Source organism: Felis catus, chromosome A1 (assembly GCF_018350175.1).
Source record: "Felis catus isolate Fca126 chromosome A1, F.catus_Fca126_mat1.0, whole genome shotgun sequence".
NCBI classification, from domain to species: domain Eukaryota; kingdom Metazoa; phylum Chordata; class Mammalia; order Carnivora; family Felidae; genus Felis; species Felis catus.
The window spans coordinates 72,210,763-72,229,074 of NC_058368.1; the positions used below are offsets into that span (position 1 = coordinate 72,210,763).

General features: G+C 40.9%; 1 protein-coding gene across 8 annotated transcripts in view; it reads right to left on the bottom strand.

The window, feature by feature from the left end:
* NALCN (sodium leak channel, non-selective) overlaps positions 1 to 18,312 on the bottom strand; it is a 325,095-nt gene that overhangs the window by 176,937 nt on the left and 129,846 nt on the right. For all 8 annotated transcript variants that reach the window (XM_045055586.1, XM_045055583.1, XM_045055579.1 and 5 more), the window contains one exon: positions 4,149 to 4,280. In XM_045055586.1, the coding sequence (XP_044911521.1) occupies positions 4,149 to 4,280 (132 nt within the window). The remainder of the gene's footprint in view (positions 1 to 4,148; positions 4,281 to 18,312) is intronic.

Genomic DNA, 18,312 nt, shown 5'->3' on the forward strand with positions numbered 1-18,312 from the left:
ATTGTTGTTAGTATATTTAAATTTAACACATAAAGATGTCAGTTGACATACTGTCTGTTTCTATAGCTTAAATGAAGAGTGAGCCCACTGATTATTTTTGTAAATACAATTTTGTTTTGTTTTGTTTTTCTCAGAACACTACCATTCTGAGCCCACACTCACTTTTGTACAATAATGGTAGAGTTGAGTAGTTGAGACAATGTGTGGCCTGAAAAGCCTACAGTGGTTACTATCTGGCTCTTCAAGAAAAAGTTTGCTGACCCGGACTTAAAGCTCCAACTGTCCTTGTAAACTTTTTAAAAAGAGAGTATTTTATTAAAAAAGAAAGTAATTTTGATTAAAATAACTTATGAACACTCATTTGAAACAAATGACTTTGATTCATGTAGAGGTTTCTGATATAAGAAGAGATACTACAATTTGAATAAAGGCCAAACATGCTTTGGGGAAGTTCAGATACCCAAAATCAGTCAGTAGAAGTGGAACAAATTCTGAATGCTTCAAGTTCAAGAATAAAGCAATGCCCACATGGTTTTAAAGTGAACTAAGTCACCACTACCTAGTTTACCAAAATCAAATTTATTTTCAGTGGTTTGGGAAGGGGGCAACAATTTGTAGACACGTAACAAACAGATTCTGCTGTAGAATCCTATCCGGCTGGGTTTTTTATTAAAAAAAATTTTTTAATACTATATACAAAAAGCAAATGACAAGGATTTACCAACTAGACCTGGGCTCTCCCAATGCACTTCAATAGTATCAGTGAACTCTATATTAAATTATTTGAAATTTTGTTGGCATTTCATTATCATAAATTAGCTAACACACATAAATACATTAGGGAAGAGATCAAATTTATATGTGGAAAAATTAGGTAAAATTTACCAGAGGATTCTGTTCTATTCCTATGTTCCCAGTGGATGGCCTAGGTGTTTATCCTACGGGGCTGATTTAGTGACCAAGTTCCAACCCTGGGCTACACAAGAAATGTTAATGTAATCTCCAATATCCAGGACTTCTTCACCAGCAGATACAACTCACTCCAGAATGATTAGCATAGTCCCAATCACCAGTAGCCATTTCTGTTCGGATTCCCAGGCGTTTTGTCATCAGCCTTTTAACCTCTGGTTCTAAGACTATTGTGTAGTTCTTCCACCTCATCTATCTTCCTACCTCTCTCCAGCCAGAGCCTTTAATTAACCTTTGGGTCTCATTCTATGTTAAGCAATTTCTTCTACATTCTCTTATCCCCTTTCACTGAATTCACTGAATCTGCTTCCTATGTCCTTGCCTCAGCTGGTTCTGTTACAAATGTATGGTTTTCTCCACAGCCCTTTCCAGAAGAGGACGCTCATGCTCCAATATCCCATACAGCCCACGTAGGATAGCATATGGATGACAAAGAGATGCCCAATCCATTACCCTTCAACATTCCTTTGAGGTGTATTCCAACAGGTTAAGATGTCCTCTCACCTGACTCTCCCTGTGGCTGCTGTCCATTAATTTCTCCATCAGTCCCTTCTACATGCCCTGCCTACACTCCTTCCCCAAGAACTGGCCTCACACTGAATGACTTCAATGTCATTGTGAAGATTCAGCCGACACCTTAGTTTGAGAGCTCCCTGCCATCTTGCCTTAACTTCATCATTATGTTTGAGCCACTCATATCCATATAACACTCCATATTTTGTATTTAGTTTTCCAGGATTATTCTGAAATCCTGAATCTTGGATCCCACTCTATGATCACAACCATACCTTCGGGCTCTCTCAGTTCCACCAGCCTGAAAAAATTCCAAAGCTGGCTCAGGCTGAGTGTTGCCTTTCTCCCCTTTATGCAAGACCTTAAAAAGGGAAACATCTGTCTATATTGGCATCATTATGAATTTGTAGCCTCAAAATTCAGCTGGGTCTTCAGCACTGCAATTGATGTATCTTTAATTTACTTTTCTTCTTTTTTTTTTTTTTTGCATTCTCCACAGTATCCATTTCCTCTTTCTTTCCTCCATGACCTTCCCATTTTATTTTTTTTTTCAACGTTTATTTATTTTTGGGACAGAGAGAGACAGAGCATGAACGGGGGAGGGGCAGAGAGAGAGGGAGACACAGAATCAGAAACAGGCTCCAGGCTCTGAGCCATCAGCCCAGAGCCCGACGCGGGGCTCGAACTCACCGACCGCGAGATCGTGACCTGGCTGAAGTCGGACACTTAACCGACTGTGCCACCCAGGCGCCCCCCTTCCCATTTTATAATCTTGTTATAAGGCTGGACATAGACCTTGCTTCCTACTTCAGACAGAAGTCACTTCGTTGGGATTCCTTCAATGTTCGATCCTTGTGTTACAAATTCACCTGCAAATATTATTATTGGTCCATGTTTCCCTGTGCTTTTAACGACAATCCAATCTTTGTGTGCTGGATATGCAGCAAAATTATGCCAATTTTTCAGGTGTCAGGCTGGATATCATTTCTTCATGTGCCTCTGTCATTGGTACTCCACAGCATAAAACAGTTACTGCTTCCTGTCTATATTTCTTGCTAAACTGTAAGCTCCATATTCCACACAGCAATTAGGCAGCATCAAACCACAGTGAAAGTTTAATACAAATGATATTTTGGGGGCGCCTGGGTGGCGCAGTCGGTTAAGCGTCCGACTTCAGCCAGGTCACGATCTCGCGGTCCGTGAGTTCGAGCCCCGCATCAGGCTCTGGGCTGATGGCTCGGAGCCTGGAGCCTGTTTCTGATTCTGTGTCTCCCTCTCTCTCTGCCCCTCCCCCGTTCATGCTCTGTCTCTCTCTGTCCCAAATAAATAAATAAACGTTGAAAAAAATTTAAAAAAACAAATGATATTTTGTTACAGGCAACAAACCTCCATGAAGAGGGAAATTCATAAGTGACTCCTTAAATGTTTCTTGATACCCAAACAGATATTACCATTCAATAGGTATACGCCATCAATTTTTTCTGAAAAGTTTACGTGTGGGGGGGGATTGAATTTGTATTAACAAAATCCATTTTTAAATGTTCTGGGAGAATTCTGGATATCTTAGAGAACTCAACATATGGCAAATTGATTTTTTACATGGAAAATTCTTTTATAATAAAAATAATCGAATCACTATTTTTCTGCTTTTTAACTTTACTTTTTCATATACTGGATTTCTTGAAGTGTAGTTCAGGTGTATATAAATACCTCACTTAAAAAGACACATGGATTCTAAAGAGTTATATGTCAATCAATTTTTTCCAAAAATAGGTAATCATTCAACTCTGAGATGTATTTTAGAAATAATTTTTCATAATAAAAAAGTAGTCTCTGGACATCATTAAAATGTATTAAAATATTAACAAAGTTACTCAGTCAATAAGAAGTACTATTACAGGGGCAGCTGAGTGGCTTAGTCGGTTAAGTGGCCGACTTCAGCTCAGGTCATGATCTTGCACTTCGGTGAGTTCGAACCCCGCATGGGGCTTTGTGCTAACAGCTCAGAGCCTGGAGCCTGCTTTGAATTCTGTGTCTTCCTCTCTCTCTGTCCCTCTCCTGCCTGGGCTCTGTCTCTCTCTCAAAAATAAATAAATATTAAAAAAAGAAAAGAAAAGAGTACTATTCCAAAACTCTAGTGTAATATGTAGTGTGCTAGAAAATGCTTATTTAATCACTAAACCTACCTGCTCCTGGCTTGACATCATTAGTGCAGGTGGGGACTCCTCAGTTTCTACAAAAGTTAGCTGTGTTATCAGAATTTCCCTCCTGCCCTCGCCTAGGTATTGTTGAGCTGACTTGCTTATTTACAGTCTTCTGAATCTGTGCTTGCTTACACTGAGTAAGGAACAGACTAACACAACTTGAGAAAGGGAGTGACAATGAGAGGTGGATATGAAAACAGCAAGTTCCAGAGAGTAAGACGCAGGGCAAAGGGGTTACCTCGGCAATGTGAAACTGTGGGCAAGATTACTCGGTCTGAGGGCAACACAAAATGAGCCAGGCAGCATGGTGACCAAAGAAACACTTACGAAGAACACAGTGAATCAGCTTTGGCCAAAGTCAAGTAATTCACAAATGGCTTTTCCTTTTCAGATTTATAAAAAGTGCTATCTGAGGTTCACCTTTACCTTGAAAAGTCGTCTGCGTCCAAGTGAGCCACTTACCTCTGCGAGATAGAACTCGTCGTACTGCCTCCGGAAACTTTCCCCTTTGTGGTAGTTGCTGGCGGCAACTATCACATCCACCGTCACCATGCTCAGAATGAACATGTGGAAAACTGATGACCGCATCATTTGCTGAGGAGGCAAAACAGATAAACTCTTAACAAGGAAAGCAACCGCTCTAGGAAGTCGCCTCAGTTTTATAGATTAGAAAATCGAGGCTCAGTGAAGTTAAATAACTTTCCCACTGTCACACAGTATTGCAGGTGGTGCCGTGATGTGGACCCAAGTCTACTGCCTACACTGAGACGAAATAATTAGGCATTCAAAGCTAATGACTGTTATGATAATGACTGCCATTAATTGAACGCTTACTATGTTCCAGGCCATACTAGAAGCGTGTTATTTACTTTATCTCTTTTAATCTCCACCATAGCCCTACACAGCAGGATATATTACTCGCTTTTCCCAGTGATTTCAGACAGAAAAAGTCATTTGTCCAAGATCACACAGCAAGTACACAGTAGAAGTGGGCTCCCTATCCAATCAAGTCTATGTAAAGTCCATTCTGGGACCCACTTCCCCCAGTGGGGTAGATGATATATGAAAGGAGAGAGTACAGGCCGAAGGCCTTGGGCAGCAAAAAAGGAGAGAAAAGCTGGCCTGTGGAAAGGACCTGAGTGCAAAACAACAAACCACTAAATCCCATCCCTTGGTGCCAAATGCCAGAGATGAGCACCACCATGTGTTAAGGCCTTGTTGCTTCCTGGCATGTTAGGGACACAGATTCTTACATTCAACCCGACTTGAAAAGTCTTTAATCTTTGCAACTAAAAGAACCTAACCAGAGCAGAGCCTGGAGATGGGAAAGGAGAAACAGGACTCAGGACTGCTTCCTCTGAGTACTGTGAGTCCAGCTGCTGTCTTATGCATCCATATATGTGACCGTACACGGCCTTTGTCACCCTATGCTTGTCTATAAGGACATGGGCTCCCAGCCAAACTGCACACAGTGGACATTCCACCACTTACAAGTTCTGTTGCCATTGGCAAGTTAGCTAAGCCTCTCTGTGCCTCAGTTTTCTTATTAGTCAAGTGGAGATAACAGTGGCCAGTACAAAGGTTGTTACCGTTTTAAAGGAGTCAATGTCGGTAAAGTGCTTAGAGCAAGTGCTAGCATATTATAAGTGTTCCATAAAGACTTGCAATAAAAATAAATGCAGTTCTGTGAATCAGGCATTTTTCTGTCCAGGAATGGGAAATTAATTGTCCAAAGTCAAAGAATTAACTATGTTGTGTATTTGACTGAGTCCAGGACCAAGAAAGATAAACAAGAGTGATAGATCTATTAATTTGAGAGATGTCAGAGCCACGGGAAAAGCAGATATTTCATAAGGTTTTGTGTCCCCATGACTTTGGAGGCATTCTTACATCCATGTGACTTTGACTTTATCTTATAGGCAATACAAAATCAAATTCCAGAACTGACAACCAACATATGTAAGTGCACATCAATTTGCTTGCAGGAACTCCTGACCTTCATAACACAGATAAGCAAATCACTTGGCAAGTTTCTATTCTCACCAGTATTTTTATTGTTATTTTGTTTTTCTTGAATTGTGAGACTTAAATTCCATAACTATTATTCCTTTTCTATACTCTTTTCAACATAATGTTCTATTAAAAACATTTCGACGGATTTCTACTTTATCCGCATGACAGAAAAGCCACAACTCTCTCTTTCTATTTTCCTTAGCTATGGATTTGTGTCTTAAGTAAACTGTTATTACTGAAAGATCCAAACAAAGCTTTTAGCCATGGCTGTCAAAAAACTTTTAAATTGGTTTTGTAACTGTCACAGCTTCACTTTGGTGCTGTCATTATAATTAGGTTGTTTTTTGTCTGAGTGTCTACGTGTCCCTGTTGGTACAGAGTCATTAAAATAATCACTTACAATGGATTTTGATACACTATAATCACCATTGCTTAGCTGACTTTCTCCAAAGTAATGACTTTCAAATATTAAATAAGAATTAAGGTGATCTGTATGTGCGGTAGCTAAATCTGAGTATTAGAACCAGCGGCTCTAGCTTTGAAGTGAGGGCTGGTGACACGGTCCACTTCAGCTCAATTCAATCCAACCAGCGTTTGAAACTGGCTGTCACTTTCCTTAATGCAGAGGCCCGGAAACATCACATTTAGACTCAATGCTTATATCTATAGAACACTCCAAATTTATACTCTTCATTTTTTTTTTCTTTTTTTAAAAAATATTTATTTTGGAGAGGGAGAGCACAAGTGGGGAAGAGGCAGAGAGAGAGGGGACAGAGGATCTGAAGCAGGCTCTGCACTGACAGCAGAGAGCCCGACACAGGGCTTGAACCCACAGACTGCAAGATCATGACCTGAGCCAAAGTCTGACACTTAACTACTGAGCCACCAAGGCACCCCAATTTTTTATTTTCTTATAAAAATTAACGTAAAGGGAAACGTTAAAGTTGAGTCAGAGCCACAACATATTATGTAACTTGAGATTTTTCAGAATTATTTAATATGGATATGGGTATATATACATATATAAACACACATATACATGTGTGTATGTTTCTATACATGTATGTATATATTTTTATATATAATAAAAGACTCTTTGGATCCTGCATACACATTCAATTTTTTAAGGTTCTCTTCAATTGCAATGTCACCTTGGTTTATATTTTAAAAAAATCATACAGGTTTTCCATATATTCTTAGCTTGGCTTTGATCCAAGAAATACAATTTCTGTATGCAACAATTGGAATTACCGAAATACAAGTAAGAGACTATAGCAAAACTGTCCCCAAGGCAGCAGTATCTGGCAGTAACACTCAGGAGTCTTACTACCCAGACTGTGGTCCCTGAACCAGGGGCTTCCTGGGAGCATATTAGAAATGCAGGTTCTCAGGCCCATCGCAGACCTGCTGAATCAGAATCTGCATTTTTAACAAGGTCGCCAATGATTAATGTGTGTATCGACGTGTGAGAGGTTCTGTTGTAGAGGATCTCCTTGAGCAGCAGTTTAAACTGGGTGACCTAGGGGAGGTTTGCAAGATGGCGGCCTAGGAGGACGCTGGGCTCACCGCACGTCCTGCTGATCACTTAGATTCCACCTACACCTGCCTAAATAACCCAGAAAACCGCCAGAGGATTAGCAGAACGAAGTCGCTGGAGCCAAACGCAGACGAGAGGCCCATGGAAGAGGGTAGGAAGGGCGGCGAGGCGGTGCGCACTCCACGGACTGGCGGGAGGGAGCCGGGGCGGAGGGGCGGCTCGCCGGCCAAGCAGAGCCCCCGAGTCTGGCTGGCAAAAGCGGAGGGGCCTGATGGACTGTGTTCCCACAACAAGCGCGACTTAGTGTCTGGGAGGTCATAAGTGAACAGCTCTGCTCAGAAAGCGGGAAGGCTGGAGGACAAAGGGAGGGAGAGCTGCTAAGCCCCCTGACGACAGAGCTCAGTTTGGTGGGGAACAAAGGCGCTCGCCAGCGCCATCTCCCTCGCCCATCCCCCAGCCAAAATCCCAAAGAGAACCAGTTCCTGCCAGGGAACTTGCTCGCTTCCCGCAAACACCCAACTCTGTGCTTCTGCGGAGCCGAACCTCCGGCAGCGGATCTGACTCCCTCCCGCTGCCACAGGGCCCCTCCTGAAGAGGATCACCTAAGGAGAAGCGATCTAAGCCTGCCCCTCCTGCCCCTGTGCACCTTGCCTACCCACCCCAGCTAATAGGCCAGATCCCCAGCATCACAAGCCTGGCAGTGTGCAAGTAGCCCAGACGGGCCACACCACCCCACAGTGAATCCTGCCCCTAGGAGAGGGGAAGAGAAGGCACACGCCAGTCTGACTGTGGCCCCAGCGGTGGTCTGGGGGCAGACATCAGGTCGGACTGCGGCCCCGCCCACCAACTCCAGTTATACACCACAGCACAGGGGAAGTGCCCTGCAGGTCCTCACCACGCCAGGGACTATCCAAAATGACCAAGCGGAAGAATTCCCCTCAGAAGAATCTCCAGGAAATAACAACAGCTAATGAGCTGATCAAAAAGGATTTAAATAATATAACAGAAAGTGAATTTAGAATAATAGTCATAAAATTAATCACTGGGCTTGAAAACAGTATACAGGACAGCAGAGAATCTCTTGCTACAGAGATCAAGGGACTAAGGAACAGTCACGAGGAGCTGAAAAACGCTTTAAACGAAATGCATAACAAAATGGAAACCACCACAGCTTGGCTTGAAGAGGCAGAGGAGAGAATAGGTGAACTAGAAGATAAAGTTATGGAAAAAGAGGAAGCTGAGAAAAAGAGAGATAAAAAAATCCAGGAGTATGAGGGGAAAATTAGAGAACTAAGTGATACACTAAAAAGAAATAATATACGCATAATTGGTATCCCAGAGGAGGAAGAGAGAGGGAAAGGTGCTGAAGGGGTACTTGAAGAAATAATAGCTGAGAACTTCCCTGAACTGGGGAAGGAAAAAGGCATTGAAATCCAAGAGGCACAGAGAACTCCCTTCAGACGTAACTTGAATCGATCTTCTGCACGACATATCATAGTGAAACTGGCAAAATACAAGGATAAAGAGAAAATTCTGAAAGCAGCAAGGGGTAAACGTGCCCTCACATATAAAGGGAGACCTATAAGACTCGTGACTGATCTCTCTTTTGAAACTTGGCAGGCCAGAAAGAATTGGCACGAGATTTTCAGGGTGCTAGACAGAAAAAATATGCAGCCAAGAATCCTTTATCCAGCAAGTCTGTCATTTAGAATAGAAGGAGAGATAAAGGTCTTCCCAAACAAACAAAAACTGAAGGAATTTGTCACCACTAAACCAGCCCTACAAGAGATCCTAAGGGGGACCCTGTGAGACAAAGTCCCAGAGACATCACTACAAGCATAAAACATACAGACATCACAATGACTCTAAACCCGTATCTTTCTATAATAACACTGAATGTAAATGGATTAAATGCGCCAACCAAAAGACACAGGGTATCAGAATGGATAAAAAAACAAGACCCATCTATTTGCTGTCTACAAGAGACTCATTTTAGACCTGAGGACACCTTTAGATTGAGAGTGAGGGGATGGAGAACTATTTATCATGCGACTGGAAGCCAAAAGAAAGCTGGAGTAGCCATACTTATATCAGACAAACTAGACTTTAAATTAAAGGCTGTAACAAGAGATGAAGAAGGACATTATATAATAGTTACAGGGTCTATCCATCAGGAAGGGCTAATAATTATAAATGTCTATGCGCCGAATACCGGAGCCCCCAAATATATAAAACAATTACTCATAAACATAAGCAACCTTATTGATAAGAATGTGGTAATTGCAGGGGACTTTAACACCCCACTTACAGAAATGGACAGATCATCTAGACACACGGTCAATAAAGAAACAAGGGCCCTGAATGAGACATTGGATCAGATGGACTTGACAGATATATTTAGAACTCTACATCCCAAAGCAACAGAATATACTTTCTTCTCGAGTGCACATGGAACATTCTCCAAGATAGATCATATACTGGGTCACAAAACAGCCCTTCATAAGTTTACAAGAATTGAAATTATACCATGCATACTTTCAGACCACAATGCTATGAAGCTTGAAATCAACCACAGAAAAAAGTCTGGAAAACCTCCAAAAGCATGGAGGTTAAAGAACACCCTACTAAAGAATGAGTGGGTCAACCAGGCAATTAGAGAAGAAATTAAAAAATATATGGAAACAAACGAAAATGAAAATACAACAATCCAAACGCTTTGGGACGCAGCGAAGGCAGTCCTGAGAGGAAAATACATTGCAATCCAGGCCTATCTCAAGAAACAAGAAAAATCCCAAATACGAAATCTAACAGCACACCTAAAGGACCTAGAAGCAGAACAGCAAAGGCAGCCTAAACCCAGCAGAAGAAGAGAAATAATAAAGATCAGAGCAAAAATAAACAATATAGAATCTAAAAAAACTGTAGAGCAGATCAACGAAACCAAGAGTTGGTTTCTTGAAAAAATAAACAAAATTGACAAACCTCTAGCCAGGCTTCTCAAAAAGAAAAGGGAGATGACCCAAATAGATAAAATCATGAATGAAAATGGAATTATTACAACCAATCCCTCAGAGATACAAACAATTATCAGGGAATAGTATGAAAAATTATATGCCAACAAATTGGACAACCTGGAAGAAATGGGCAAATTCCTGAACACCCACACTTTTCCAAAACTCAATCAGGAGGAAATAGAAAGCTTGAACAGACCCATAACCAGCAAAGAAATTGAATCGGTTATCAAAAATCTCCCAACAAATAAAGAGTCCAGGACCAGATGGCTTCCCAGGGGAGTTCTACCAGACGTTTAAAGCAGAGATAATACCTATCCTTCTCAAGCTATTCCAAGAAATAGAAAGGGAAGGAAAACTTCCAGACTCATTCTATGAAGCCAGTGTTACTTTGATTCCTAAACCAGACAGAGACCCAGTAAAAAAAGAGAACTACAGGCCAATATCCCTGATGAATATGGATGCAAAAATTCTCAATAAGATACTAGCAAATCGAATTCAATGGCATATAAAAAGAATTATTCACCATGATCAAGTGGGATTCATTCCTGGGATGCAGGGCTGGTTCAACATTCGCAAATCAATCAACGTGATACATCACATTAACAACAAAAAAAGAGAAGAACCATATGATCCTGTCAATCGATGCAGAAAAGGCCTTTGACAAAATCCAGCACCCTTTCTTAATAAAAACCCTTGAGAAAGTCGGGATACAAGGAACATACTTAAAGATCATAAAAGCCATTTATGAAAAGCCCACAGCTAACATCATCCTCCACGGGGAAAAACTGAGAGCTTTTTCCCTGAGATCAGGAACACGACAGAGATGCCCACTCTCACCGCTGTTGTTTAACATAGTGCTGGAAGTTCTAGCATCAGCAATCAGACAACAAAAGGAAATCAAAGGCATCCAAATTGGCAAAGATGAAGTCAAGCTTTCGCTTTTTGCAGATGACATGATATTATACATGGAAAATCCGATAGACTCCACCAAAAGTCTGCTAGAACTGATACAGGAATTCAGCAAAGTTGCAGGATACAAAATCAATGTACAGAAATCAGTTGCATTCTTATACACTAACAATGAAGCAACAGAAAGACAAATAAAGAAACTGATCCCATTCACAATTGCACCAAGAAGCATAAAATACCTAGGAATAAATCTAACCAAAGATGTAAAGGATCTGTATGCTGAAAACTATAGAAAGCTTATGAAGGAAATTGAAGAAGATTTAAAGAAATGGAAACACATTCCCTGCTCATGGATTGGAAAAATAAATATTGTCAAAATGTCAATACTACCCAAAGCGATCTACACATTCAATGCAATCCCAATCAAAATTGCACCAGCATTCTTCTCGAAACTAGAACAAGCAATCCTAAAATTCATATGGAACCACAAAAGGCCCCGAATAGCCAAAGGAATTTTGAAGAAGAAGACCAAAGCAGGAGGCATCACAATCCCAGACTTTAGCCTCTACTACAAAGCTGTCATCATCAAGACAGCATGGTATTGGCACAAAAACAGACACATAGACCAATGGAATAGAATAGAAACCCCAGAACTAGACCCACAAACGTATGGCCAACTCATCTTTGACAAAGCAGGAAAGAACATCCAATGGAAAAAAGACAGCCTCTTTAACAAATGGTGCTGGGAGAACTGGACAGCAACATGCAGAAGGATGAAACTAGACCACTTTCTCACACCATTCACAAAAATAAACTCAAAATGGATAAAGGACCTAAATGTGAGACAGGAAACCATCAAAATCTTAGAGGAGAAAGCAGGAAAAGACCTCTCTGACCTCAGCCATAGCAATCTCATACTCGACACATCCCCAAAGGCAAGGGAATTAAAAGCAAAAGTGAATCACTGGGACCTTATGAAGATAAAAAGCTTCTGCACAGCAAAGGAAACAACCAACAAAACTAAAAGGCAACCAACGGAATGGGAAAAGATATTCACAAATGACATATCGGACAAAGGGCTAGTATCCAAAATCTATAAAGAGCTCAACAAACTCCACACCCGAAAAACAAATAACCCAGTGAAGAAATGGGCAGAAAACATGAATAGACACTTCTCTAAAGAAGACATCCGGATGGCCAACAGGCACATGAAAAGATGTTCAGCGACGCTCCTTATCAGGGAAATACAAATCAAAACCACACTCAGGTATCACCTCACGCCAGTCAGAGTGGTCAAAATGAACAAATCAGGAGACTATAGATGCTGGAGAGGATGTGGAGAAACGGGAACCCTCTTGCACTGTTGGTGGGAATGCAAATTGGTGCAGCCGCTCTGGAAAGCAGTGTGGAGGTTCCTCAGAAAATTAAAAATAGACCTACCCTATGACCCAGCAATAGCACTGCTAGGAATTTATCCAAGGGATACAGGAGTACTGATGCATAGGGCCACTTGTACCCCAATGTTCATAGCAGCACTCTCAACAATAGCCAAATTATGGAAAGAGCCTAAATGTCCATCAACTGATGAATGGATAAAGAAATTGTGGTTTATATACACAATGGAATACTACGTGGCAATGAGAAAAAATGAAATATGGCCTTTTGTAGCAACGTGGATGGAACTGGAGAGTGTGATGCTAAGTGAAATAAGCCATACAGAGAAAGACAGATACCATATGGTTTCACTCTTATGTGGATCCTGAGAAACTTGACAGGAACCCATGGGGGAGGGGAAGGGAAAAAAAAAAAAGAGGTTAGAGTGGGAGAGAGCCAAAGCATAAGAGACTGTTAAAAACTGAGAACAAACTGAGGGTTGATGGGGGGTGGGAGGGAGGAGAGGGTGGGTGATGGGTATTGAGGAGGGCACCTTTTGGGATGAGCACTGGGTGTTGTATGGAAACCAATTTGTCAATAAATTTCATATAAAAATAAATAAATAAATAAATAAATAAATAAAAATAAAAAAAAAAAGAAAAAGAAAAAAAAAGAAATACAAAGCCAAAAATAAATAAATAAAAAAAATAAAATGACAAACAAAAAAATAAACTGGGTGACCTATAATTTTTTTTTTTTTTTTTTTTTTTTACAAATTTACAATTTCATGACTCTAAAAAGTCTATAATCACTGATTAGAATAGAACACATACTGGCTGGAACATTATGGTAATATGTTAGGATACACCATCACATCCCCCCTCTCCAACCCCAAGATCAAAAACCAACTAAACCAGGTTCATGAAGACAAAAGTATGTGTTGACTTTTCAACCATTTGTGGGGAGTGTTATGAAGACACCATCACAGAATCATAAAGTCTAGGAATGCAAGTGGTGTCTAGAGTCTGGAAAAGGCAAGAAAGTGCTTTCTTCCTTGTATCTCCAGAAGTAATGCAGCCTTCCTGACACCTTCATTTTAGCCAGCTGAAACGTACTTTGGAGTTCTGACCTATAGAACTGTAAATAATGTGTTGGTTTAAGTCAATAAATTTGTGGTTATTTGTTACAGCAGAATAGGAATCTAATGCAAATATTGTTCATGACTTTGACATACACCAGTTCAAATTGTCTCCTATGGCATCTGATTGTAGAGAACACCAGTGCTAAAAAATCTACTGCACCAAGGAGTTGCACCCAAGGAGATATGCCAGTAGGGGTCTCTGTAAAATTCATTACTACAGATTTAAACTCATCATGGCAATCAAAGTTTACGTTTTGTTTGTAACGCATTTCAGAAACATGGAATAAGACAATGGGTCTGCAGCAATGATACTGAGTCACGCCTCAAGTGGAAGGACAAGAAAGGTCACTTTAAATTATTAGTTCTGAGTCCTACCGTGAAAGGAATGTTCTCAAGAGACTGAAGTCTACCTCGAATATGAATAGGGATCCGCACTCAACCAACAAGATGTATTAACAAGGGCTACCAGTTGGGTGCTTGGTTAGTGGCAAGTTTTGGTGCAAGCATATCGCACACCTCAATGCACTGCATGTAAAAATTTCATTTAATCCACAACCCTGTGCAGTAGGTGTTTTGTTATCCCCTTTCACATACAGAGAAAGGATAAGGGAAAGATAAGTAGGCTTCCACATTCCTGGAGGTAGAAGGTAGTCTCAGATGTTTTGAGCCCAAAGTAGGTGCTCTCTTGCCTTCTAACAGGCAGTCACAATGCCTCCGACGCGGCTCTACATACTCCAGAAGAAAACAGCAGCTCTCCTGCTAAGTGTTTGTGATTAAATAGAGGGAACAAGTTTGTGAACCTTATATTTGAAAGCTGAAGATGATCTGTTCCTTACAGAAGGGTGTAAGATCGCCAGTGTGGGAAAAAATGTCGGTTTTGCAGACAGGCTGAGCTGAGTTTGCATCTGGGCTCTGTGCATGAGTAAACCTCTCTGTGACTCAGTTTTCTTACATGAGAAATAGATGTCAGAGCACCTACATCTCCAGGTTATAACATGACTATAAGAGAGACTATTTAGTATAGAGTCTAGCCTGAAGCAGGCATCTTGCACTCAGGATTCTTGTTATTTGTAACTGTATTTGAAAACACTGGAAGGATCTAAAGGTAGAGATACAATTAATCGCTTGTGGTGAAAGTGAGAAGGTACAACATGAGAAATCAAGTGGGGGAGAGAACTAATCTTCAGAGGAAACATGGATGTGTATAGACTTTCGAAAAGGTCTTATGCTATCCCAGTTTTTGGCCTGACTACTTCATAGGAGCTATTTCTATTAATTTGTTCAGGAATTTTGCTTATAAAATAGTGCCATAAAGATTCTGAAGACTGTGCAGGCAAACATCCAACAAATCAAAACTGTGGCCTTTGAGGCCGCAATAAGGATAAATTAGGATAATGAATAGTACAGCTCAGAAATCAAATCTTTCTTTAAATTGCTGCTTGAGAGAATAAAATATACTACCTGGTAAACACATTTCAGGCACTGAACATTGCATCAGCCATGTACTAAAAACTGTGTTTTAATTAGATTTCAAAGTAAACATATTTGGAGAACAATGCAATTACCAGATGAAATTCTCAGAAACCATCCTGCATATGCAGCCATGAGCATACGAACAAGAACATAACGTAAAAGACCGAGTGCATAATACATCTCTCCTGTGCGTGTGGTACATTTTTTGCTTCCTGTATTTAGAAGACATCTGGATACATGTTACTTCTATCATCAGTATACAAAATAATGCTGTCCGATATAAAGAATTTGTATTAAAAAAGCAAATATATTTATATCAAGACTGAAAACAGACCCAGCAGATGTCCTTAGAAACTCTGCCTTTCCCATCTGCCTGCCCCTGGCATGTCCCTGGAGAGCCAGATGATAGAAGCAAATCCACTAGTGACTTCTCTCAAAGGTACTAAACATCTGTGATACCTGTGAATACAGGTCAAGTCCTGACTGGGCTGCTTTCTTTCCTGGACAGTAAGCTGGGTAAGAGAAGCTCAAATACGGAAGCCAAATTGTGGAAAAAAGGAAGAGTTTAGTTTTCATCTCTTGGCCAACATGAGTATAGCTTTCCCTCTACTCTGCAAGAGTAAGGTTAGATGTTAAATCACTAATTGCCACACAAATATCTATTACTGTTACTAACATTTTTCAAATGCCAACTCCAGGCTGTATAACCCAAACCAGATTTTGATGAGAAGAAATACATGCCCAGTAGAAAAGGAATGCCACTAAGAGGAACTATAATGCTAAGCCAGTGACTGAAATTTCTTTTAGCCTGTGTGGCAGAGCCTGAAGTTGAACCTACCTCCTGCATCCACAACCTTGGTAGCGCCCTCCCACTCTGACTCTGGACTTAGCCATGTGACTTGGTTTGTTAGTAGGACAACAGCAAAGGTGACATGAACAGAGACTTAGAAAATAGCTGTGGGTTGAGACTTACTCTCGCAGCTCCTCACGCTCTCCAGGCAGGCCTGTTGCATGGTGGTCATGGGCCCTGTCTTCCCCTTTGCCCCAAAAGTCTGCTGCGCCCCAGAAGCAGAGATGCTAGCTCATGAGTTAGCTGGGGGTGCTGGCTGACTGCAGACACAAGATGAGCCTGGCTTTGACCAGCCGAGAGCTCAGACTAGCAGCTGAGCCACAAATTTGTGAGCAAAAATTAGTGTCTGTTTTATAAGCCATTAAGTTTTTAGGGGTGGCTTGTTGTTTAGCAAAAGCCAACTAATACACCCATCAAGCCTGTTGCCTCAGGCACAGAGCTAGTGACATTACTTAGTCTATTAGCATCGAAGTGGGGCCAATACGAGTGGTTCTCATTGCTGGAATAGAAATGAGTCATTTTGAAAAGGGCAATCAAGAAAGCGTGTGGCTTCTTCAAACTCTCTCTGTCTTCCCCCCTATAGTGACCTTGGAAACTAGGTGCTTCAGATGGGATTACCAAAAATTTTACCATATACATATGTATTTATATACCACATATATATATATATATATATATATATATATATATATATCAATGTCATGTTGTTAATTTGAAATTGGACATAGTGGGAACAGGTAACACCATGGAAAATAGCGAATGCTACCAATCCGGACTCTCCCACTTCAAGATGCCTGTTAAACATTTTAAACATTTGCAAGCACACCACTGCCCCTACGCCAAGCTGCCCGAGCCCTCTGGCACCTCCTCATTGCTCTAGGCTGGAAGGGATATATATTGTGTCATTTTGATACTTAGAGACTCAGCATGACCCATAATGCCAAGGGCACTCACATATACCCTCTCACTCTTGATCCTATTAAGATGTATCAATGCATGGGGCGCCTGGGTGGCGCAGTCGGTTAAGCGTCCGACCTCAGCCAGGTCACGATCTCGCGGTCCGTGAGTTCGAGCCCCGCGTCGGGCTCTGGGCTGATGGCTCAGAGCCTGGAGCCTGTTTCCGATTCTGTGTCTCCCTCTCTCTCTGCCCCTCCCCCGTTCATGCTCTGTCTCTCTCTGTCCCAAAAATAAATAACGTTGAAAAAAAAAATTAAAAAAAAAAAAAAGATGTATCAATGCAAGGTAAGTAAAACAAATTAGGACACTTAAGTTCAAGTAATATAATCTTGTTTCAAGTAATACAATTGTCTATTTGCATATTCCAAGGAGCTGCACCATTCTCTCCTGGGCACAACAGGACCCGGGGTAATGACCGGCTGGGGAGGTACCACACATATTCCAGCAATAAGCCTCCATCAGTGATGGTCACCTGGGCCATTCCTTCCTCACAGTCCTCTGATTCTGACTCGCAGCCAATTGTAAGTGCAATGCGAGTGCAGAAACTAACATTTTCTAATTTCTCACGAGTGCTACACAGGCCATATAGTTACTACACAAGTCTCACCAGATGTGACAAAAGGTGCTTAGCCATCAGTAGGGTTGTGAATTTCTCTTTGTCTTCATGAGTACTCTAGTGAGAAGTTAGGAAGGTCCACAAAAGGGCCGCTAGATAGGGGACACTTAAACTATGATGATTTTAAGTTCTTTGGGCACTTTCATTGACATTCCCATAGCTAATTAAAATGTCTATATGTAGAATCACTTGAAATTTACTTGTATATGTTTACTTTTATTTTTAGTATTAAATGGTGGGTAAATGAACATAAAACTTTTGTTTTAAATTCAAAATGGAAACCACAAGGGGCTCCTGGGTGGCTCAGTTGGTTAAGCGTCTGACTTTGGCTCAGGTCATGATCTCGCGGTCTGTGAGTTCGAACCCCGCGTCGGGCTCTGTGCTGACAGCTCAGAGCCTGGAGCCTGTTTCAGATTCTGTGTCTCCCTCTCTCTCTGACCCTCCCTCGTTCAAGCTCTGTCTCTCTCTGTCTCAAAAATAAAAATAAACGTTAAAAAAATGGAAACCACAAATTCAACAATGAATTTAAATAGTGGTCATGTTAAATAAACTGCAGATTTAACACAGTGAAGGGCTTAGGTTGGTACATTTGATGAATGCAGAATTAAACAAATATTTTTGAGCTATACGGTATCTTGAAGTGGGAGATTCATTTTGAGATATCTAAATTATTTAGGGAAGAGGGAAAAACAAATTTGAGGGATTGAAAAAATACTAAAGAATTATACCAACTATGAAATGA